We start from the raw sequence: 25,012 nt of genomic DNA, 5'->3' as shown, positions 1-25,012 counted from the left end.
TGAATTGGTTAGGTGAATTCCGCGCTTGCAGGGTTTATTTTCTGGTAGATGGTAATACGGGATTATGTTGGATCAGGAAGTCCTCAATTCGACTTAATCAAATTTAATCACCCATCCGGTTCAAATCACACATGCCGATTCAACTGAACAAGCTAATCCATTTCGATTTTGGCTTATCTTCAATGATAATGCCATGCTGCTTTGTGTTTACGATTACACATCATGACTTAACAGAAATTACATACTTGACGCACGCATGTGATGATTTTGAGAGGTTCCGCGTACAGCGCGCAAGTATTTTGTTTTTCAGATTTTCGAGTAATCGATCAAGATGACCACACAACGTCAACAACTAGCTCAATTAAGTTCCTGGGTAAACAAGATTCTGAAACAAACATGTTCCTTTGGTAAACAGTCCCATGTCAAGATTCCTGACAAGTAGCAAAACTGCACGGGTAAATAGATGTATGTGTAATCATCCTTTGCGAGTATGAAGTGCAATACATGTCTATTGGTGAATCAACGGCTTCGCCAGCAGGAATGAATGATCACAGCAGAGATCAACAGATCAATAGCTGCGGCCCCAGAATGACCATTTCTTCGCTGGCTTCCCCGAAGCAAAGCATGTGGTTCCTGAATTTTTGTGCACCGCATCACACAATGTTAGTTACGCGAGCATGGAAGCATACCTTGCGAGGAATGCGAGAAAAGGCCAAACAAAAATCTGCACCTAGGCTGTATGGCGTTTTAGCAACAAGTCTAGAAAGCATACCTTCTGGGAGGTCTGGCTGTTCAAATGGTGTACACAATGTCTTGGCAGCTCCCAAATCACCTTTTGTCCGAGCCTTCACATCCTTCTCAACTTCCTGAAATGCAAAACATGAAAAATGAATGATACAGATGCTGTGTACAAAATGTTAGTAACCAATAGTATCGGTGTAAATAGTTCATAGCATTAGTTACTGCTCCATCCAAGTTTTTAGAAAAATATAGCAACATTTTCAGCACAAAATAAACACACTACAAAAATAATGGATTTAATTAAACTAATTTGATATTATAGATGTTAGTACATTTCCAAAAAACTTTGTCAAACTTAAAATTGTTTGACGTTGGACAAATCCAATGTAACTTATAATATGGAACAGAGTGAATACAATATAGAATACATTTGGTAGTGATTAGCGAACAATAAAACTGTTTTTATGGTAACTATTGATGTGGCCCTTGACCAAGAAAAGACATGGCCATTCTCATTCAATCTCCTCTCTATCTCAATTCACTCCTTTACTTACCTCCTATACTGGAACTAAACTAACCAGAGCTTTCAAACTCTATTGTACACTGGTTTTACCCTCTACCATCCCATTGTCCCTCCACGATCTATCAGAGAACATAATAAAGATGGCGTGGCCTTGCCCCAACAATCAAACTTTGTAGAAGAGAACATGAACACACTGGAATGAAATATTCCTAATAGCTAACCAGTGCTACAAATTAATAAGGTGACGCGGGGATCTCATATATAGTTCTCACGTACCTCTTCATCACACCATGGAGCCAGGATCAACTTTTTGTCATTCAGTGCTGCTATGAATTCATCCCAGGTGTTGACAACCTTAAGGCAGGCATCTCTCTTTTGTTTGGCTGTCTCAAACAAATTCTTCTGAATCTCATCAAGTAACACACTAACTTTCTCAGCCAAGTCAGCAGTAGGAATATCAGCTTTTGCACCATTGTCTCGCCTCACAACACGGACCTAAGAAAAGGGATATCTTTCATTTACTAGTTGGAATAAATTTTCAGCAAATGTAACAAATTAAACAGCACAATCAAAATGAAAATTACTCCATCCTTGCCAGAACTCTATGAGAAATGGGTAAGGGCATCATTCAGTCATGGGAAAAGATGTGAAAGGTCATGTTTAATTGAATCAAATTAACAAATTTTAAGAGAGAAATATGTTATTATATGAACTAGCCAACCCATGCGTTGCAACTCTAGGATAAGTATAAAATCTAAAACTCAAGATAATTTTATAGAACTTCAGATTGATCATCAATTATCAAATAGTTCTAGTATGAATCGCATATGCAAACAATGTAATTATCTATAATATTGTTCAGATAAAAGGAACATGCACACATGCATGCACAGAACCCATTGTGATGGCAGACTGACCACCACCCCCACCACTAGCAGAGGAAAATGCATGATAATAAAGGTACCCTTAATTTTTATATTCATCAGCTATTTGCTTTCACCATAAATGTAGTTCTTGTTTTGATGTCACTAGTAGTAATCAGATTTTCCATAGGTAATAAAGAACAAAGAAGCAATTTACATTTCATCTAACGCTAGCATTTTGAACATAGGGGCAAGAGCAAAATAACAGTAAGTGCACTGGTCTAATGATAAGGTTATGTATCTTCTATCATAGATATGAAAGGCATTATAATTACTTCTTTATGAAGAGTCCTAGAAGTATTACAGTAATTAATGTGCTGTGACATTAGTACCTGATTGTTAGCCATATCTTTTGGACCTATCTCAATTCTTAGAGGAACGCCTTTCATCTCCCAGTGGGAGTACTTCCATCCTGGAGAATAGTTTTCACGGGTATCTAAGTCTGCTCGAATACCAGCTTCCTCCAGCGTGGCGACAGTCTTTTTGCATTCATTTACAATAGCTGTTGTGTCAACATCTTTGTATGGAACAGGAATAACAATGACTTGAAGAGGTGCCACCCTTGGTGGAAGCACTAAACCTTTGTCATCTCCATGTGTCATCACCATCACCCCAATCTGCAAAACAAGTACAAGGTCAGTACTATAAATGTGCACAAAATTTGGATAGAGAACTCAGCAACTGAATATACTAGATATATAGACTAAAGTAAAACAGGGAAATAATATAAAAACTAATGCATCATGTATTTCAAAATGACCAGAGCTTAGCAACCAAAGCTAGCTCCTCATTCACAATAATGTAAATGGCTTATAAAAGTCTCATTTCTTTTGCAAGACATTACCACTTGAAAAGGGTACACCAAGAATCCAAGATTACCACTTGAAAAGGGAAAACAAAGAAGTCCAGGTACATTCCAAATTTTACAAACACATGAGAATTACCGAGCGGGTGGTGTATGCCCAAGAGTTCTGCCACACCATGGATCTTGAGCCCTTATCATTCTCAAAAGTGATATCGAACATCTTTGCAAAGTTTTGACCAAGACAATGTGATGTTGCCCCTTGTACACCACGACCTGTGTTTGGAATGAAGGCCTGCAGATATGGCAATTTTATTACATCTAAGCATAGAGATATAAGTACTCTTCTTCATCAGGGCAACTATGGAAAAACCAAATCCAAAAACATTTCATATCAATACCTCAACACTTGTTGTATATAGTCCACCGGCAAATTTTTCCATCTCACTTTTCCTCCCTTTGGAAACTGGAACTGCTAAAAATTCTTCATATATCCTTCGGTAGAGTTCCAAAATTTGGAGAACCTGAACATTGTCATCGATTAAAATAACTCATCATTCTTTTAATAAGTAGTAACATTTTATATTCATTACTTTCCTTTGCTCCATCATTTGTACAAAATAGTTTTGTACCAGACAATCACTGATTATACACAAAACTTTTTCATATTCCAAAATGTGAAAACAAGGTTCAGGAAGTGTCATGAAATTGACATATTACTTATGCCGAAACGATTATTTTGGGCCAGTTGTTGCTCAAACTAGCCACAAGCAGACCAATAGTACTGAAGTATAGTTTACAACAGAAACATTTCTAAGAAAAGCAAATGATGTTGCCAATTTAGAACAACACTTTCCTGTGCAAGTTATGGTCAGCTGGCTGCACATGGCAGCAGATTGGGAGTTCCATGGAATATGAAGATGGCACATATAGCAAGACAGGAGCAACAATGCTAGTGTTGGGCAAGTAGCTTAAGGTTAATTTAGCCCATCTTGATTGGCGAGCTAATTTCTTAGCAATCATTAAGGTTAGACAGAATAATGAAACAGTATCCTCCATTTCCTAATAATCCCTTTCATTCATGCATTCCATCCCACCTCAATACGGTAGTTAACCCCGATGAACTGTGGTTTTATAACAAGCACCACATCAAAGTAGTGCAGAAATAAGTAGTAGTACCTCTTCATCTGCCTCCTCTTTAGTTGCAAAAGCTGTATGCCCTTCTTGCCAAAGGAACTCACGGCTCCTGCATATCATAGTTACAGAATGTTTCAGCCAGAGCTGATGAATATCTCCCTAGTGGCCAATTCCCCTTCACAGAAACAGGTGGTGTATGATAATGTTCGTATTTACATTCATTAAGAAAATTCAAACCATACTGGCTCATTGCTAAGGTAATGAACTGATGATTGACATAACGTGATGGGCTGTATAGGAACATATCCAATATTTGATATTATGGATGGATATCATGAAGAACCGTGTTAGAGTTGGACGTGTAAGCAAGCTAACCTGAAAAATTCATATGAATATTAAAGTTGCAAAAACAAGATTTCCTTACATTCCTTTGCCCCTCTCATTTCAAGTCCTAGCACAATTAGAAAAGAGTTTCCTAGAACTATTTCATCATTTTCCTTGACCTTGGAAAACAGAATACTTGAAAGCATATCATGACACTCATTTCACATAAATGGACATCTATATTCTGCCATTACAAAAGTTGTTAGGATTAGTTTGGATGAAGGCAAGACACTATTGAGGGCAAAACTTGTAATAGAGTAAACAGGGTAGGGAGGAGACAATGGAGTACCTTATGAATGGAGTTGGATTGCTAAACTCCCAGCGCACAACATTACACCACTGGTTACACCTCAAAGGCAAGTCCCGGTGACTTCTTATCCATTTGGAGAAGTATGGATACATGACAGTCTCAGATGTAGGACGAATTGCGATAGGAGCTTCCAGATCAGATTTTCCAGATTTAGTGACCCATGCTACCTGCAAGGTGAATAGAAAAGACAGTTACTCGTAATTTTGTACACAATTGGCCACAACAAGTTCTAACACAGTCTAGAGGTCAACAGTTCATAACAAACCTAAACCAGATGCTAGTTGAACAAATAACAGTTGTGATCAGCATAACCTCGTGGCATGTCCATAGCTACTATCTACATTCTTTTCTATTTGACATTTAGACATAACAGTCTACTGTACACATGTTTCATCATCATTACATTTTCTAACTATTCTAACTATAAGTTTATAAATGAAAATTATAAAAATATAATTATATATGAAGTATTTTTCATTACAAATATGCCCATAACATTTTTGCATATCAAATCCTAATACTCTTTTGCATCTTTTAAATTATTTAAATCAGGTTTACTGCACAAATTGTAGGATATCATCTATTTGAGAACAGAGTTAATACCAGATTAAAAGTTCACCAGGTTCAGGATTCAAGTTTGCAGTTCACCACTTTGTAAAGGGTGGGCTGTTAATATGGGTCTACTGGTATAAACCTTCATGTGAGTCAGAGATGGGTTTATGAGACTCATAATTTTGGTTCATGACATGGCTGTAAATGATAATTATAGTAAAATGATAAGAGAAAGCTATGACTCCATGATCCAGGAAGCATCAAGCAAACAGCTGAAGTAACAGAAGATAATGACTCTCAAGACATAAAATAAAGTGAGTAAAGAAGATAGGATTCTGAGTGATGGGATGGACAAATCCAAACAGCGCACAGAATTAGGACCCAGCATTATACTATACAAAATCATTTGAGTGCTAAGTCCCAGGGGAAAAAAGAATCATTACAAATAGTTTCTCAACATAAGTTCCTGGCAAACTTTAACAGGCTCAAATGACAAAAGCAAGCTAATATTCTAATGGGCAAAATACTGAAACAAGGAAAAATAAACACCTCTGGTGCAAAGCCCTCAATGTGGTCTTTCTCTTTCTGCAGAACATTCTCAGTCACAAACAAAGGGAAATAATAAGGTTTCAGCTTTAGCTTTTTTATTTCTGCATCAAAGAATTCCTGCACCAAATCACATAGCACTTAGTAAAAAGAACATGACTGTATTAATGTCATTATTACTTAATAAACTACAAACAAAGAAACAAATACAAGAAGTTACTGATAATAGAAATTCTGCACCATAAACAATTGCAACACTCACTTCCACAAAAGAAAACAAAGAATCCACAAATCCATTAATGTAAATAGACATTTAACACTGAGGCAAACATATTTGTCCAACAGGGCATCGCTATTAAAATATAAAAAGTTGATTAGATAATGGAATACTCGTAGTAACTGTCAGTCGGGGAAAAGGATGCATATGTTTGAGAAAAAAAAGAATACTTCAGGTAAAACTCTAGACCAATTTGTGGACACAGAGATTACTTTCTGTTATCATAATAGATGTTTAAGTTACAAGAGTACAACAGGAAACAATGACTACTTACATGTGATTGCAAAGGGATTTAAATTAAAAACATATTGATTGATTGAATTTAAGCAGGTATGGGAGAAACTTACTTTAAGCAATTCCCAGATTTCCATCGCCCATGGCCTCAAGATATAACAACCAGATATGTCATAATACTCAATCATTTCACTGTTAACGACAACCTGAAGGAACAAACAGTAAAAGAAACTTCGATAAGTCCCTTAGCAAAAATGACATAATTCTGAATTCATAATAAAATTTATTTGAGCTTGATGTATTCTTTTGGGTGGCAAATAGCAAATGGATAAATCAATGAGAAGCAGTAACTATGTGTTCTGTTCACCAATAGAAGGTAGGACATTATAGTTAATACAACATTATCATACCCTTGAAGACTGCTAACTTTCTATCCAGCAACAGCATTTGAATTGAGCAGATCGGTCCAGAACAGTTTCAGTCTTTCGTAAAACCAAGAGTAGCAAACTAGCAACAACAACTAACAAACACACCAACAATGCAAACTGATGCAGAAATGGTATCCATTACTAACAGAAGTTCAAACTATCAGGTGCCAACTCTCCTGCAACCATCCTACCAGATCTTGTCAGGCTTCTAGAATCACCACCTTAAATTCCACATACGAACACCTCATGGCACCCACATTACATCAAAATCCACCCAAATCCGCTAACTAAACCTCACCAAAAACCCATAAAAAGCGTGAAAGCTCACCTCGGAGTACCACTCCCCGAAGTTGTCGTCCTTCTTGAACGCCATCCCAAGCTTGGTCTCCTTCTTCACCTCCTTCTTCTTCCCTGCAACTCAAGCACCCACGAAACCCCCCTCATCATCAGGGTAAAAGAAAAAAAATGCGCACAAGGCCATATGAATTCCACGGCCGATCCAACGACACGCACCTCCGCCTCCGCCTCCCTTGCCGCCACCGCCCCCACCCTTGCCGCCGGACGACATGGCTGGCCGAACTCCCCGCACCGACTGCACTAGAGCGACAGACAACAGACAACACAAGTCAAATCCCAACCGGAAACGCGCGGAGAAACCCGACGACGGGGGGAGGGGGAGCCTCGCTTGCCTGGTGCTGCGACGCGGCGGGATCCGGGCGGGAGGCAGAGGGATTCGGGCGACGCGAGCGGGGGGAGGGGCGGTGCTCGTGTGGGAGCTAGGGTTTAAGTGGCGGCGGCGGCGGAGGAGGAGGAGGAGGAGGCGAGAGGAAGGAGACGAGGGGAGCAGGCAGAGTAGGGCGCAAGTAGCCCATTTGGACAGCGTGGCGAGCACGGGTGCTGACGTGGATGAGGGAGGTCAGTGTGGGGCCTGTAGCCCTGTACGTGTACTGGTCGTACAATCGTAGAAAATTGGTGAGCTCATAACGCAATAAAAAAGGTCCTTTTTTTTCCAATCGGGTGATTTAGCATTGGTAGGTACATCGTTCGTCTACCAATATTAAATTTGAAATGCTAGCGTATTGCACCTGCGTAATAGGATTATATTAAAAAATATCATTAGCATCTTGTTAAAATTAAAATAGAGTTAATAAAGATGATTTTAATATATAAGTCTCAGCTATTTTTTATTCCAAAAAATTAGAGGAAGTCGGCGGTGGTAAGTAACAGATTCATCACCACCACTACGGGGTACAGATGCATATATTAAAACTATACATGGGAATAAGTTAGATTCTTTTATAGCAAGTACTGTAAATATCTTAACACAAACCGAAACCTCGATATATCGTATAGGATTAACACAATACACGATAGATATATTTTATTAATATATTTCCAATTACAATTTTATTTACATATATTGCATATCACGTGCATTAGTGATAGGACTTATTTTCTTAGAGCTCGTGTGCAGTAATCCATCTTCACTTTTCTCGTGCACATAAATATCCAATCATATATGTCATGTTTATAGCCAGTACACTTATCTTTATTATACTTACTCTTAATTAATGACACTCAAATCTTTTCGCTTCTACTTTTACTTATAAGCCAATATTTAAATTTTCAGTCTTAAATTTGAAGTTGATTTTAGGATTTTTTTTAACCGAAATATAGTTACCAGCATTGGCTTTTTAGATCGCTAAAAATACATATATAAAATTTTTAGTCACAGTTTCTTTTTACAAATACGACGTTTGGTTTTTTGCACAATCATCGCTAAGTTGTTTACATTAACAAGATTAAAGGTAACATCCACCTCTATTGTAAACTTGCTTTTATTAGCTTATATCATATTATTTTGGATTTATAAATGCACGCTTTCTAGATTACTAAATAAGATCAGTTACATGCGCCAAACCTAACATATATAGTTGTCATTACTTAGTTGTCTACATCTTTTCTCAACTAGGCCCCATGTAAAAAAGGGCTCCCAGCCAGACCGAGCGAAAACACTCGATTAGAGCTTCCCTGTCGGCCAGGCTAGACGGATGCAAACTAATGCACCAGTGCGTGCACACGCTGCACCCGGCCGTGCATGCAAGCCTAAGCGCAAGCCAGAGCGTCGAAGCATGGCGAGCCCCGACGAACGTCGAAGCATGGCGAGACCGCCGCCGCTGCCAAAGCGAAGCATCCCGATCAGCCCCTGCTCCCAACGGCGTTCCTCCGAATCCGCCACCACAGTCTCCAGACTCGCCACCGCTGCCATCGGCGGTAGCCATAGCAGCGCCCAGCTCCAACATCCGCCGCCACTGCCGGTTTTTCTTTCATTTTTCCTTTTTTTTTTCTTTTAACTATTTTTTCATGGTTTTATATATAAGAATGAGTCGTCTAAATTTAGAATCGAAAATAATTAATTTGGCATCTCAGCCAAAAAAAATTATGTCTGATACAATTGGTATATGCAACCAACCAAACAAAATCTCTACTCAACCGTATTTCTCGTACAATCAAACCAAACACATTCGTGTGCTAGCCAGGCTAACATGATGCAAACAACTAAACAACACTGCACTTGTATCTATATAGCTAGGCTAGGCCCATCCTGGATGGGAGAGATGGACTAGGCTAGAATGATACGAGCAACCAAACAGCCCTTAAATGGTGTACTTTTTTAAAAAAAAACTTATATACATAAGTTTATCATCTCATCTTTCCAGAAATAGATTTTTAAGTTTATAGTAGTTAATTTCATCGTTATTATTATTAAATAGCTTAAAAATCATACAGTCTTTCATCATTTATATTTAATATGGAAAAGAATGTAGCCATGCATGAACCTATAGAAGATAAATTTAATGATTTTTTGGTCTCGGTAAATAAAATTGCAAATCAACTAGTAGTTTCGGTTTGGTTTTCATCTATAGATTCAGTACAGTTTGAATTTAGAATCAAAACCATAGTAGTTAATAGTAAGTTTAGCGGTACAATGCACTACTACTAAGATCCATTTCTAATTTTGTGATAACTTTTCAAGGGCATAAACCAATAAATTAAGTAAAGTATTAATAAGTAAAAACATATTTTACATAGTACTCTAAGAAATTTAAACACAGAAACACTTTTAATAGGATTTTGTAAGGTGCTACCATCGAATGATTATTAGTCGTCCATTACTTTAGATCCAACGGATCTGATTTTATTATACTACACTGATAGTTTATATAGTACAAATTCTATAAAGGTAAAATTGGAACTAAAATATATAACTTTGCGATAAATTTGTGTGTCATATATCATTAAAATAGATAAATTGATAAATATGTCTTGCCAAAGTTTCAAGTAAATTATTTAATATACTTATAAAAATACATAGTTGAATATAAATTTACTACACTTCTACGCTACTCTGAAAAGGTACAGTAAGAACACCTTTTTAATAAGTCACACAATTTAGAAGAAGCATGGAAGTGTGCAGGTAATAGTCTAGAGCCAGTAGCTATAGGGCATGTTTGGGGAGTCTCTTCTCAGAGAATCTGTAGTTATAGATTCTAGAAAATAAATAAGAAACCAGAAGCTAGAGAAGCCGAGTTTCAGAGTTTTTCCAGATTGTCAGAAGCTGGCTGCCAAATAGTTGTTTCTCAGAATCTAAAACTCTTCAAACATACCGATAGTAAATGATGAAAACATCAGGACCAATTATAAAATACGGTTGCATCAAAAAAATGGTCCTGGTTGTTTTTACCAACAATCTCATTTCTTTCCGGTATCATGCAAGACGTTAAGAAATGGTGAAAATTATCCATATCCGGGAGGATCCATGGGAACGATATTGGGGCATAACAAAAGGAGCGGCTACGTACATGCCTACGTACCATGTTCAAATGATACCTAAAAAAATTTGGACGGTGTTTTATCGCATATAAAATATTATGGCTCAATAAAAAAAGATGAAACACAATTAAATAACACTTTAAAACATTTTTGGTTGACAGAATAAAACTGTTGGTTTTCGCGGACGACGATGTTTCATGTCTAATGAAAGAAAGTTTCACCACTAGTCTAAAAATATAGGGACACAATTAAATCATCGATGGGAACATTTAGCTTTTACATATGAATCTTGGTTCCTCATTTTACAAACATTAATATATTTGTAAAAATTCAAAGATAAATGAAACAGCCTCAAAAAATCCAGTGCAACATTTCAATAGAATATTGCTCCCTCCGTTTTTTTAATTTGATGCCGTTGACTTTCATCTTATTTAAAATATATAAAATTATAAGATATGCTTAAGGTGCCTTCCGTAATAAACCAAACCACAATAAAAAAATTAATAATTATGTAAATTTTTAAATACGACAAAATATTAAACGTAAAGTTGAAAGTCAACCACGTTAAATAAAAAAATAGAGAGCAAGAAAAATCCAAGAAACCGAACAAGTGGCACATGCATACACCGAGGCAGAATGAGTCAGATGCTATTAACCAAACGGGAGCAGATCCTCGATGAAGATCTCATTCGGAATCAAAACACACCCAAAATGAACCAAACACACCTAAAATGGCAACGAAGAAGCAGCGCATGCACTCAAGATGTACAGCTGCCTATGGGAGAGACAGAGAGAGGGAGGAGCAGCAGCAGTAGGGGCGTGTGTGCAGGAGGCTGGGTGATCTTTCGGTATTGATGTAACTAGACGATACCGCGCCCGACCAATCAAAGCAGTGTATGGATCTTTAGAATGTGTATATAAGATGTTGGAACAACACACATGCAGAGTCTCAACTCCCAACCTTTGCTGAGCAATTAAATCAGGAGCCATTAAACGTACCATCCACCGTGTGCAAACCATGCGCACTGAACAGATGGTAAAAATACAAAAAGAGCAGCAAAATAAGTAAAATAACCTTGCATAGAAGAACCAAACAATGCAGGGAGAAGAGGATAAACAACGCCAGCCATTGGATCGAATAGCGGAGCAAATAAAAAAAACGACGAGCAAGACACCATAGAAGGGATCAGAACCCAACAAACCAAAGAATAACAAGTGTATCGTAGTGAAAGAAAACAACAAAAGAAAAGAGGGGGAGAGTAATAGCAGGAAGATTGAGAAATAGAGGAAGAAGAAGCATCCATCTGGATACTTTTTACCTAACTAAAATACACTCACTATTAGAAAAGAGACACGCGGACACCTAATGAGAAAGTGGTCAGCTTATCAAAGCAACAACTTTATAACTATATGTAATCTATGTTAGATGAGACCCACAACTTGCCCCACGAACAAAGAAGCGAGGTATGTGACCACTCCGCCGACCATTGAAGAAATGAGAAATCGACAGCGCTTGCACAACTAAGCAGAAAAGTGAAGTACATGGCCCACATGCAGTGAGGTAGGGTGTAGGACGAGTACATATGTGGCATGGTCTAACAAACATGCTAGACCGCATCAACAGAGAGAACCAGGAGGAGAACACAATAACAATGACAACAGTATCAACAGACACATGATCTGAAGGAACGACCAAGATGAATAACATCCAAAGGACCGCAAAAGAGACAACCAGCAGGCCAAGCTGACGTGTCAGTAGATGGTTGTATGCATGGTAGGCAAGAATAGTCTTATAACAATCGATTCCTAGCTAAGTATTGTAATTTCGTAGAGTCTTCCCTCAAGTTAATTAACCTAAGTACCGGTCAATGGGGCGGTGTGCAGTGAAATTAACATTTTGGGAAGATGATGTGCTGAGAGATAAAATGAAGGATACGGTAGTATCGCACTTTCATCCCAAGGGCATTATTTTGCATTTAAATCTGCGTATGACAACTTTACATTTCACATCTTCAAGAATAAAAAGAACTTTGCATTTCAATAGCCAAAGTTCATAGTTAAGATTGTTAAAGACCATGTAAAAAACTACTTTGACTTTCTCAAAGTTAGCATGGGATAACTTTATCAAACCTCACACAATTAACTGACCGTGAAAAGAGGAAAACAAATATTTCATCCGTATTTTAATAGATGACACCATTGATATTTTAACACTTGTTTAACCATTTATCTTATTTCAAAATTTTGTGTAAATATATAGAAATGTAACTTACAATTAAAATATATTTAGTAACAAATGTAATTATAACAAAAGACATGATACTAATGTAAGTTTTCTGAAAAGACGAAGGGTCAAATGCGTGACAAAAAAAAAAGAACAACATCATCTACTGAAATATGAAGATCGTATATACTAACATGCGAATTATATTCAACATCATAATAATAACATTTATTTTTTTGAATGTATCCTACTCGTTCAGTTGGTCTTTAATTCATTTCATTTTGAAAGATTAGTCCGCCAAGGAATGTGTCTCGTATGTTCGAGTCTTGACACTTCTCCTATTAGGAGCGGCGGCCCTTATTGGTCGATTTGGCTTTTACATAAATGTAGTTTTCCAAAAGAGAAAGCTCTTGTCTCCCATGCAGGTTATCTCCGGTCGTGAACTATCCTACAAAACACTACTTTGCAAGGTTTTATCATGACGGCTTATCTTATCTGCTATTGGACTAGATGACTAGAGTTTTTCACCCAGGACCAGGAGCATAGCCGGTTCTTGTTTCTCTTGTTTTCATATGAGAGCGTTTTGGTTTTGTGCACTTTTGTGGTGCAGAGATTGACAGTGCTCTTAGAACTTATATCTTGATGTGATTGACTAAAATCGATAAAGATTTCATTATCTTAAAAAAACAATACTCCATCCATTTCATAATGTAAGACTTTCTAGCATTGCTTAGATTCATATGGATGCTAATGAATCTAGACATATATATAAATTATATATATTCATCGATTAATGAATTTAGATAAGGCTAAAAAGTATTAAATATGAAACGAAGTTAGTAACATAATAGCCGAATATATTGAGATAAATACCACTCTAAACAGAAGAATACACTAAACATTGGTGTCTTGCTTTGCAATGAATGATGAAAATTTCAGTGACTCGTACACAGCTTCTTTTGAAGCCCCCAAGATCCTAAGACCAACTCATACAACATCAGTCATCACCAACTGAACATATTTGATATTAAGCAAAAAAAAAAAAAAGGACACAGCCAAACAATCAAATCCTTGGCCACTTTCGGAGTATTTCACCTGAGATTTGGAACACTGCGTCAGTGATTACTGAGAGGTAGTTTGAAGGCATGTAGGTGCACAGGTGCGGGGGGTGCTTCAATGTCCTCCGTCGCAGGCGTATGTTTCACACGCTTTGCAGGGGAAAAAGCATCGTAGCGCCTGCCAGTAGAGCTTCATAAATTACAAGAGGTTTGATTTGCACAGTCCCAATTCATATGTAAGATCCCCCAAGGTATCAACCTTTACATCAGCTCAAATATACCACAGAATAAACATTTTGCATTTAGATTGGCCATGGTAGGATGCAGCAGATTATCTTACAAATGTCTACGAGATAACTCAAAGGGAGAGAGAAAAAAAGCAAGACAGAGTATAGAGGAAAATTGTGATGTTCTACAGTGCATCAAGGCTGCCAGCTAAGAGTCAAAAGTGTAAAAATTGAAGACTGATTGAATGAGCAACATAAAGATTTTTCTATATGTAGTTGAAAAATACTTATACACTCCACTACATGAGTACCTGATCTAAGCAAGCAGCAACCGATTAATAAACCGATCATGGGCTATGGTTTAGAATGTGAGTATAGAAGCTAACCAATGTATCTTTATTTGAAAACTCCCTCTGGTTATTAAAGTTTGTCGTTAGGACAAATTTAGGCCAAAATAATTAATTTGGTTGTCCAAAGCATCATGTATTAGGGACTGGAGGTCGTATTATATATTACTACTTCTGTTTCATGATGTAAGACATGAAATCTAGACATAGTCAGAAAGTCTTACAATATTAAACGATGGGAGTACTAGTTACAGATCACCAATCTCTATTAAGCACTTAGTTTTTCTCATATTTTTCTTGGTTCTCATACACTCAATATGAGATACAAGAGGCAAGTGCAACGGTGCAAGTACTAGTGAAGGTCCAATGTACTGGGTAAAAACATCAACCTAATTATCTGTTGGGATGACTGTTCGTTTTTTTACTTACTTTAAACATCTCCCTGCAAATTAATTTGCTAAGCTGCCAAATTGCCTGTTCCATTCTTCATAAATTCCTAGTTCACTTGAGGAAACTGAAGGTCTCACCTCCTGCAGAGCAGTCTCAAAATCCTGCAAATCCAAAATTCCAGATAAGCTTTTACAAATAGAATGCTACATTTTGGGAATAATTCATCATAATAAAAGACTACAAAATAAACATATAATAGTATAGATAATGCTATCAACCATTAATCATTATGGGCTGGTTTGGTTTGGGGCCAAAATCGACCTTGCCAATTTTTGCCAATGTTAAATTTTGGCATGTCCAATTTTGGCAATTTGACATTGGCATGGCAAGGCAAGTTATATTTGGATTTATCCAAAATAACCTAATGTTGCGTTTAGCAGTCCTTCCTAACTTCTACTCCCTTATTTTCCATGTGTATGCTTTCTGAGCTGCTAAACGGTGTATTTTTTCTAAAAATTTTCTATAGGGAAATTGCTTTAAAAATCATATTAATCCATATTCAAGTTTTTTGCACCTAATACTTAATTAATCATACGCTAATAAGCCAACCTGTTTTTCGCGCCGTTGGAGGAGCCCAAATGCAGCCTAAGTTAACTATTAAAGTGGCCTGTGTTTTAGGCTTGCCAAATCTTAGGGTCAATCCAAAAAGACACTAAACACTATTGAAATTGCTAAAATATTGGTAAGGCCAATTTAGGCCACAAACTAAACCAGCCCTATGTCTTTTTAGCAATCATAAGTGCGCAGCTATCCAGATTCCAGCACTTAATTTGACTACAACAGTAGTACCTTGAGCATCACCGGCCGCATATCCTCCTTGATTAGCTTTGTGATTCCAACACCCTGCTGAAGAGCGTCCCTTAGTGGGCCCATTGAGGCATCTTTCACAAGATTTTTCATGTCGGATCCTGAGTAACCTGCAAATAATCAATGAGGCAGAAATATCCAGTAAGATGACATCACACCTCAGAATTAGCAGCCACATGAAGAAAGTTGGATGATTATTAGTACCTTCTGTTAACTTACAGACGACCTTTGTTTCTTCCTCTGTGAGTTTAAAGAGACCATCCTTCTCCAAAAGATTGCGAATTATCCAGGCCCGTGCTTCTTTAAAATAAACCATGGAACAATGAGATTCCTGCAGTTATCCTGTAGGAACAGACATAGAGCATTACCTGATGAAGGAAGAGGAATATATAGACGTTTTGTAAGTCGCCTCCGTGCTGCTTCATCCAGTTCTTGAGGTCTGTTTGTTGCTCCTGCAATAATTTGTCCACCAGGACATCAGCACAAACTAAGCTCCATCACTGGCCATAACCCCACATTTAACATCCACCTCATTGACTAGGCAACACAACTTCAAAGCATATGCAATAATGCATCTCATGGAAGTAAAAAGGAACATACTTCATTGATGCTTGAACCCATAGATATAATATACTGACCATGGCACAAATTAATGCATATTACACAATATTTTCATTTGTTATGCACATGATACCTATAAGTAATATTTGATCATTTCCACTGTCAAAACCTTCCATCTCGATTAGAAACTGTGTTTTCAGCCTCCTGCTTGACTCATGTTCACCATCTGATTTGCGCTGCAGCATGTTTGAGGCTGTTAAGTGTCAACAGATGCAACACGTATGTGCATAACAAAAACAACTCACTGAGCAAAACCTGAGATAGTAGTGAATCGATCTCATCCACAAATATGACAGCTGGCTGACGACAACAGGCGACTCCAAATAGTGCTCGAACTAGCTTTTCTCCCTCACCAATCTGCACAGAAGAAGTAAAAGTCACTATCAATTTAAACTAGGATGTTTCACTATTTGTCGCCAAATGCTAAAGGTATGCCATAGCAGTCTGTTAGTCCCAATGTTTTTCCTAAGAAAAAAGGGTAACTACTGTGCACAAGATGGGCAAAGGACATAGTTTGACAGAGATTAGGACTTCTACTTTCTAAAGGAGAGGGCATACACCAGATGGGATGACAAAATGAGCAATCGAGAAATGTCAATAAGATAAATTTATTAGCACATAAACAAATAAATTTGGTTTCCACAGCAACTTTATGACTGACTAAACATATGTAACCAGATGTAACATGATTTGACTTTAGAGGATACAAATGGAACTATGTTGAAAACTAAAACAAGTGCCAGAGGAGACCCATTTGCTTGTCAGTGAACTTGCAGAAATGTAGAAAAATGTAGCCTTGGCTTCACCAGCTATTGCTTTTCCAATCATGGTTTTTCCTGTTCCCTGTGGAAATTAATGCCCTTATCTTAAAATTGAATAAAATGGGGGAAGAGCAACATAATCAGATGGATAATACCCACAGGAGGTCCAAACAACAGAAGACCTCTTCCAGGAGATCGACAACCACGGAAGATGTCTGGACGTAGTAGTGGCCATATCACCATTTCTGTCACACATTTCTTTGCATGTTCCAAACCAGCTGTTGCAGGGTGGCATGAATTAGCTACAAGACAAATGTTCTGAATGTACTATAATGCAATTATGTACCTATGTCATCCCAGCGAACATTAGGATCTTTATCCATTATTTCATTACTGACATGCTCAATAAGGCGAGGTTCCAGATTTCTCAGCTTCTCAGGAAGCTCACCATCAGGTCCACAAAGCATTTCTAAACTGATGATAGTGAAATTCATTTGTGAGATTTGAACATAAATAACACCAATTATGTGGAATATTGACAATTGATTAGGCTTGATTTATGCATATATACTTTACATCAGACAAACTAGAATGATTGATGAAAAAAGCTAAATGGAAGAAATAATACTAGCAATTTTTTGCATCCTTCTTGTTGAGCACATCAGACAAACTAGAATGGATTACGCAAAACTAGAATGCAATTTTTTCCATGCTTCTATTTTTAGCACATTTCAACTATGTACCTTCAGTAATGCAGACAAACAAACTTCCAGAAATAGGTTAAAATTTAACTGGATCAGTAACCAGAAGATGAGAATTCAAATTCGTGAGTTGGCATACTAGCAATGGCTGAGAGCATTTCACTCTGATCCTTACGACAAATAAACTTGGAAGACATCATTCACTCGTTCAGCATCCCAGCAAATAATTGGTGAGTATGGTGACTAGTGTGCTGTGAGAGTGCAACAAAGTGCTTTTTGTATAGGAGATAGGGCTAACAGAAGATGTAACATTCTCATCTAGTTGCAAACAAAGTTAGATTAGTCATTTATGATGTCAAATGACTTTACATTGTATGAAGATCTCACGTTTGCGACTTATTGTACTAGCCCCAGTGGCAAAAACAACATGCACAGAGCAAAAGCAAGATGCAATCATTCCTTCGTGGCAAAAAAAATCCCATGTTTCTATGCAGATCTTAAGCTGAGGAGTAATGATTTACAACGGAAATGGAAATAAAGGAAACAAATCAATCATATGAAAACCAAAAGTATATTTAAAGCGCTACATATCATACTCTACAGGAGGTGTAGTAGATTGTAGCCAGACATAGAGGGCCTCGGTGGACCTGTAATTGTACATAGAGCTAGAGACAGCTGTTATGCAGACACAACTATCCCTGGATAGTCACAGTTATATCAGGGCTACAGAGAGTTTAATAATGGACACTCCACATGGTTGTCTCACATTGGGAGTTCAAGATTAGCTTGCAGGTCGAGGAATATCAAACACGGTGCATTTATAGAAACTACTAGTTTTTACACTTTTACATTTAGCAAATATCTAACATCATACTTAATGCTGCCGTCCCACCTGCTCATTTCACACTGAAATTGTCAAGGGACTCGTAGTATTGCCAACCAGAAATTTACCTAGTCCTTAACAAACTAGATTGTCTTTGAAGCTATGTTCTAACAACAAAGTTGCAAGGATACCCAGAAAAATCAATGCAACAACTCAATGGTGCAATCCAGTGGACCAAACAAAAGGAAGAAAGACAAGCATGCTGAACTGCCCAATAAAAAACCCCTATGGCAATGTAGTCTAGACAACGTATCCTTGACTCATGCACTTTGCTTCTAATATCAATAATTTGAGTCTTCAGAAAAGGATAAGATGCAGCCACACTAAACATAAACATCAACAAGATAAATAGCTATGGAGGTGTCATGTAAATTGTTAGAAGAATCCAGAGATAAATGTAAATGCAAATGGTATCATATGATCAAGATGAAAATGCAAACCATTTTCTTGTTGAATCTCCCATTGAATCATCATTTTTTCCGATACGTGAGGTCATGTTGCCAGAAGATCCTCCATTGTTTCTGATAGGGGGAACAAAATTACCACGTAGTCCACGACGAGAATTCCAGCTTGGCCTCACACCATAATTCCGGTTACTCAGGTTGTTATCACATTGTGGGGATACAGAAGCACCTTGAGAACCATTATGCCGATGCTTTTGCACCGAATCCATCTCCTAGGAAATAGAGGCAAAGTTAACGAAGGTCATATTAACTCACAAAATATTGATCTTTAACCAGAGTGCTGCCCACAGTAAACCTCCTAATTAATTGCATAACAGTGTATTCAACATGCCCATGATACCACAGCAAGGTAAATGGTTTCATTAGAATACAAATATTATGTATGTAGCATCAAAAACAAATTATAATTGTCTTGGTAAAAAAGTTTGCCTGTAAAGTTGTAGCTTCACAAATCTCATAGATTCTGAGCAAGTCACTATTACAGATGATACGCCATGGGGATCTGGCAAATAGTCATTTTGACCAAAAAAAAAAAATTGCACAGAATATGCCTCAATACAAAGCACGGCTTCAAGCTATACCATACATAGAAATTTGTCTCTAAATTAACTAATGTTAACTAATGATGCTTTCTTAGGTGTTGCGTAGAATGTTCAGAATTGTAGTGCATGTAACGGACATAGAAAAGTAAAAAAAAACATAGAGCAGTTAAATTGGATCTGCCATCAGTCGATGACCATTTAGAAACGCATAGGACTTTGGTTGACACAGTGGCGGCTGTCAAATGATCGTAGAAGATAGGCTAACTATGTTCAAAATTATGCAGTATTAAAAGCACATAAACAGTGTTGGGAAGAATAATAGAGACAAAAGTCAAATACATGAGAGCAAAACTGAGTGGTAAAATTCTGAATACACCTACCTATCAGTGCCACTAGTGCTTAAGATATGTGCTTTTTTATTGCAGGACCATAGATCAATAGAGGCACTCTAAATAAATTTATCAAAAATCCATAAGAAGAAACAAAAGCACTGAGCGTACCAATTTTGTCCTGGCAGTAACAAACTCATTGACAGGGGCATCAGCCTCATCATTACTTAACGGAGAATTTGGACGTTCGCAGATTGGACTTCTGAACCCTGTATGCTTTCGCTTCGCATTATGCAACAACCCACGGGGTCTGTCATCTTCTTCAAGATCCATATAAGCAGTATGCCTGTTATCAGTATGATTTGTTCTGACTCCATTTTCAGCAACAGCATTCTCTTTAGATATATTACTCGCTGCTTTGAACATATTCCCGTCTGGCACACCATTTGCCTTCAGAGGTTTATGGCTAAGCAATGATGTTAATTTTCTTTGTGTCACTAATTTTGAAGCCCTGATGCTAAGATTTTCATTTTCTATATCAGCTGGACTCTCCTCTTCAAGTGGACCTTCCTCAATGGTGGGTTCATGGCAAACTGTTGTCTTCTGTATTTTGATTCATGTCACAGGAAGGGAAAAGAGATGATAAAATTAGTCGGCAAACAATGACAAATGGTAAATAATTAACACTGAAATCTATGTGCTTCTCCATATGATGCTCCAATAAAAATAATAACACATTTAAGAACTAAAACACCTTTCAGAAATGATGCAAAAAAGAATTAAGAATGGAGCGATGGTTGGATGCCCTTGAAGAAGGAAGAGAAGAAAGAGAAGTGAGAAACAAGATGGTTTTTTCAGTACATGAAGCCTAACATAAATTGAATTGTACCATTTGTTCAGCAGCATATCCTTTGGATTTCTGAAGAAGAGCTTGAAAATACTTTGAACACTTGATCTTTTCAATACTAACTTCTCCTGGCTTTGAAAAAACACAACCAACATCCTTTTCTGCAAGCTTAAACGCAGCACTGAAGTCGAAAACATCCAAAGTGAGGACCGGCACCACATAGAGATATTTGTTCACGATAGTATGCATCAGAGTGTCAGAAATAAAATTGAGCAGTTCAGAAGACAGCTAGAAATAAAGTATTTTGGTCCAACACACAATTATTTGTTTGAGATTAGACCCAAGGAGCCACTCAGTTTTCATCAGTGATGATTACCCTAAATCTTCAATGCATTTCGTGCAAGTACCAGTACCACCACAAAAAAGAAATCACATTCTAAACATTTAATAGTCCCAACCCTGATAACATCCGCTACTGGTATCATCTACCCTAGAAAGTTAGAACCAAGGTCACAATTTAAATAAACTTCGCCCGATATTGCAGAAATTTCACAATTGACATTCTCCTTCCAAACTTCCATGTTTAGCTCTGTCATACAATCCCCGCAACACCACAATTGTTATTAACCAGAACCCTACTTGTATCTGGATCGAACTTGCATTGTGCAACAGAAGACAAAAAATGTTCTTGGCCATATTTATGTATAGGAACATTTTATAAACTCAAGTCAAGGTCCAGTGAACCTAAGGCAGCATATTGTTGTTTCCCTACTATAGCTAGCAGTGAATCCTAAACAGGATATGCAATTTGAATTCTGTGGTGCGTATCGATTCGACATATTAATCATGGTTGAAGACAAACCATCACCTTTGAGCACCCTTTAATTGAAAAACTACTATCCCCACTATTACAAGTGACTTTGGTCAACATTGTTTTGCTTCATAGAGCATGTGTTTTGAGAAAGAACATATATGCTAAAAGAAAGAACAGCACTTAATTCCACCGCAGAGTGCAATGTATACATAGCATACTATTAAGGCTTACTGATAGGATATATGGAAACAAAAAGGGCAAGATCTAGAGAACCGCCAAACACAAACAGCGAGACACTCTATGCTTAGCTTGTCTGTTTGTGCACAAAGTATCAGTTCATATTACTCACCGAGATTCTCTTAAACTTATAGATTTCTAGAGCTATATAACTGGAGCACCACATTTGGTAAATACTAGCTAATGGTCTATATTAGCACAATCTGAATAGTAGCAAAAGCAAATCCATCCGCACCGCTGCACCCAGAATCGAAGAGTCTCTCCTAAATAGGACGAACCGTCCCAACGCATGATTTGGGCAAAAAATGCGGGGGGGGGGGGGGGGGGGGGGGGGCTCGCGCGGCGCGTGGTGGCCGGTGGGTAGGGTTTTATACCTGTCGGACTTTTCGGCGCGGGCGCGGACGGCAGCCGCGAGGGTGGACGACGCCGCGGCGCGGATGGGCGCGACGAAGAAGGCTTCGTGGCCCGCGGCGTCGCCGGAGGGGGCCGCCTGGGAGTCGAGGAAGCCGAGGAGGCGGAGCGCCAGCACCTGCGCCGCTGCGGGGTCCCTGTTCTTCTCGGCCTCCCCCTCCAGCGCGACGTCCGCGCCGAACTGGAGGGAGTGGAGCCGCCGCAGCCTCTCGTCCGCCTCCTTCCTCCAGTTCGTCGGCCCGCCGGAGCCGCCGCCGCCGCCAGCGACGGTGTGAGGTGGCTCCGCCATTTTCGCGTGTTTTCTATTATTTTTTTTCTTCCTTTTTTTTTTCACTTTCGCCGCCTACCTCGTTGGTTTGCTTCCCGCTCTCGGAGACTCGGAGATGGGGTTTTAGGGGTGGGCCTTTCTACGTGGTTGGCAACTGGGCCATGGGCTCGTGGGCTTTCTATATGTGTGGCCCGGCCCAATTACAATTTAGGATTGTCCAACAAAAGGTACCCCATATATATTTACAGTTTTACAATTCGCTAAAAACCTTTACAAATGGAGAAATACTCGGTGTGATACGAGATTAGCTGTCTGATCTTCCATAGATTCTACTTAGCGACGTAAAGATGTTCACATTCTGAGGCTTCGTATGAGTCGATCGTTACCTCGCAACTGCTATGCCCACACATCCGTTATCCACCACGCTGTCACGTAATTGACCTCACGACGATCAAAGAACTTCACAAGAACAACGCAATCTAAAATTGCAGATAAATGATTAAGCTCACAAATTTAGACAATAAATAATCTAAAAATAACCCAACCATAACTCAATGACGCTACTAAATATTAAGTGTCTAGGATCGTTCAAGGACCCCTGAACGCATCCCATCGGACTCCAATACCATAAGAGTCCCATGGGCCAAAAGATGTTAACACAACACCTAACAGATTATGGACACTTTCTTTTTTGATAATTCCCATTCAATATGAAAGAATTTTGACATGCGACCAGATCCATTGAAAAAGGTGATCTCGTTAGCTCTCGGTACATAGATAGAACATAAAAAATATAGTCTGTATGCAACTTGGGCAGCACAACAATCAAGATGCAAGAGAGGCAGAGCGGCAAGGCACAATGTCAGACGAAGGTGACATGGTCGAGTGCGCGAGGGAGTGAGGGTGCAAAGAAGGAAGATAGAGGAGGGAGACGCTGGCAAGTGGGCCCCTCAAATCGTACACAAGCTAGGTGGAAGAAGGAGAGAGGAGGAAGGCCACGGGGTGGCTGTCACGTAGGCTAGAGGAGAGGAGGAAAAGAGAAAATAAGAGGGTGAGGAGGGGGAGAGAGAAAAAGTAAAAGGGATGAGTTGGACTCAGAAGGAGAATGAAGAGGGGATTTGGCCCACAAAGGAATTTTTAGCAATTTTTTATTTGGGGAATTGTAAATTTGAAATTGGAATATGAACTCTGGATTTGGAAACTTTTGGAGGAGCATTTGAGGATTTTTTTTTTGAGAATATTTGGTAGTGTTTTGGAGGAATTTTGAATTACAAAATACAAATTCTAAGATTTGAATTTGAATAAAAATTTACAAGGTGTTTGGGAGGATTTTCAAGCAAAGAGAATCAAGATCTTGCCACTTACGTCCTTAGTTACAGACTCACAGACAAAGAACCAAGATTTTCGTAAGTCGGGTTTTTATTAAAACATTTTTTATCAACTCGAAAAATCAGAATTAACGTTATAAAAATAAGTCATATTTTTTGTCAAATATACATATACAAGAAGGTACTCGTTGTTCAAATAAAACTGCAATTTTCACCTTTTATCAGCATGGACAGTGGACTAGCGCGGCCTGGGGCTCAAAGGCTCGAGCACTTGGCTCCGAAACTGTATTGAAACCCTACCCGAAACCTAGTCCTGAAAAATACTATACGTACGATGGTTACGTACGATAGTAGTACGATCAAACAGCAGGGTTCTTTAGTCCTAAGGGGGTGTTTCCGTGTTTGGGACAAGGAGCTAAATTTTAGCCCCTTGTCCCATCGAATGTTTAGACACTTATTATAAAAATGTAGATTATTAATAAAACCCACCCATAATCTTAGGCTAATTCGCGAGACGAATCCATTGAGCCTAATTAATCCATGATTAGCCTATGTGATGCTACAGTAAACATGCTCTAATTTGGATTAATTAGGCTTAAAAAATCGTCTCGCAGATTACCATTCATTTATGAAATTAGTTTTTTATTAATCTATATTTAATACTTCAAATTAGTGTCCAAATATCCGATGTGACGTAGAGCTAAAAAGTTTAGCCCCATCTAAACAACCCCTAAGACGTCTGACTTTTACATGCCGTTTGATCGCACAACCATCGTAAAAAGGCATCGTATGTATAGCAGGATTATTTAGTCCTAAGCTTCATCAGATTTTGCCTCCATCCTTGTACACACGCTACCATCGACAAAATGGCTGTGCACTTCCATTTGCACATGGGTTCAGTAAACCCAGCGTGGGACTTATGTCTATAATTTTTTAGAAATTTATGGACTTATATTTTTGTTTCTGCTTATAAACCAAAATAGAAATTTTTAATCTTAAATT

At 38.2% G+C, this 25,012-nt stretch overlaps 2 protein-coding genes across 2 annotated transcripts; both read right to left on the bottom strand.

Annotated features, from left to right (window-relative positions):
• Positions 1 to 138: 138 nt before the first annotated feature.
• Positions 139 to 7,702, bottom strand: LOC102708201 (proline--tRNA ligase, cytoplasmic). Its single transcript, XM_006663919.3, has 13 exons — positions 7,547 to 7,702; positions 7,371 to 7,449; positions 7,186 to 7,268; positions 6,543 to 6,635; positions 5,922 to 6,038; positions 4,800 to 4,987; positions 4,169 to 4,235; positions 3,391 to 3,513; positions 3,132 to 3,284; positions 2,520 to 2,804; positions 1,541 to 1,759; positions 773 to 866; positions 139 to 633 (listed from the first exon to the last, which is right to left on the bottom strand). Exons 2-13 carry the CDS (start codon positions 7,423 to 7,425, stop codon positions 569 to 571), a joined length of 1,542 nt encoding a protein of 513 aa, XP_006663982.1. The 5' UTR covers positions 7,426 to 7,449; positions 7,547 to 7,702; the 3' UTR covers positions 139 to 568.
• Positions 7,703 to 13,770: 6,068 nt separating this feature from the next.
• On the bottom strand, positions 13,771 to 22,774 carry LOC102708485 (ATPase family AAA domain-containing protein FIGL1). Its single transcript, XM_040529714.1, has 14 exons — positions 22,378 to 22,774; positions 20,995 to 21,133; positions 20,277 to 20,708; positions 19,211 to 19,446; positions 17,533 to 17,660; positions 17,346 to 17,464; positions 17,176 to 17,268; positions 16,681 to 16,782; positions 16,499 to 16,601; positions 16,173 to 16,256; positions 16,009 to 16,104; positions 15,787 to 15,914; positions 14,977 to 15,098; positions 13,771 to 14,151 (listed from the first exon to the last, which is right to left on the bottom strand). The coding sequence occupies exons 1-13, from the start codon at positions 22,701 to 22,703 to the stop codon at positions 14,997 to 14,999; spliced, it is 2,088 nt and encodes a 695-aa protein (XP_040385648.1). The 5' UTR covers positions 22,704 to 22,774; the 3' UTR covers positions 13,771 to 14,151; positions 14,977 to 14,996.
• Positions 22,775 to 25,012: the final 2,238 nt, after the last annotated feature.

Source organism: Oryza brachyantha, chromosome 12 (genome assembly GCF_000231095.2).
Source record: "Oryza brachyantha chromosome 12, ObraRS2, whole genome shotgun sequence".
Lineage (NCBI taxonomy): Eukaryota > Viridiplantae > Streptophyta > Magnoliopsida > Poales > Poaceae > Oryza > Oryza brachyantha.
This window is presented reverse-complemented; position numbering and strand designations above follow the sequence as displayed.

What these genes read in the sequence shown, in the direction of transcription:
- LOC102708201 (XM_006663919.3), bottom strand. Translation starts at nt 7,425, where the DNA reads ATGTCGTCCGGCGGCAAGGGTGGGGGCGGTGGCGGCAAGGGAGGCGGA. An exon ending in AAATCTGGGAATTGCTTAAA is followed by an intron (nt 6,039 to 6,542) that starts GTAAGTTTCTCC and finishes GATTTGGTGCAG; the next exon opens with GAATTCTTTGATGCAGAAAT. An exon ending in CTCCATGGTGTGATGAAGAG is followed by an intron (nt 867 to 1,540) that starts GTACGTGAGAAC and finishes TTTGCATTTCAG; the next exon opens with GAAGTTGAGAAGGATGTGAA.
- LOC102708485 (XM_040529714.1), bottom strand. Translation starts at nt 22,703, where the DNA reads ATGGCGGAGCCACCTCACACCGTCGCTGGCGGCGGCGGCGGCTCCGGC. An exon ending in TTCTGTTGTTTGGACCTCCT is followed by an intron (nt 17,269 to 17,345) that starts GTGGGTATTATC and finishes TAATTTCCACAG; the next exon opens with GGAACAGGAAAAACCATGAT. An exon ending in TGCGGCCGGTGATGCTCAAG is followed by an intron (nt 15,099 to 15,786) that starts GTACTACTGTTG and finishes TTGGATTTGCAG; the next exon opens with GATTTTGAGACTGCTCTGCA.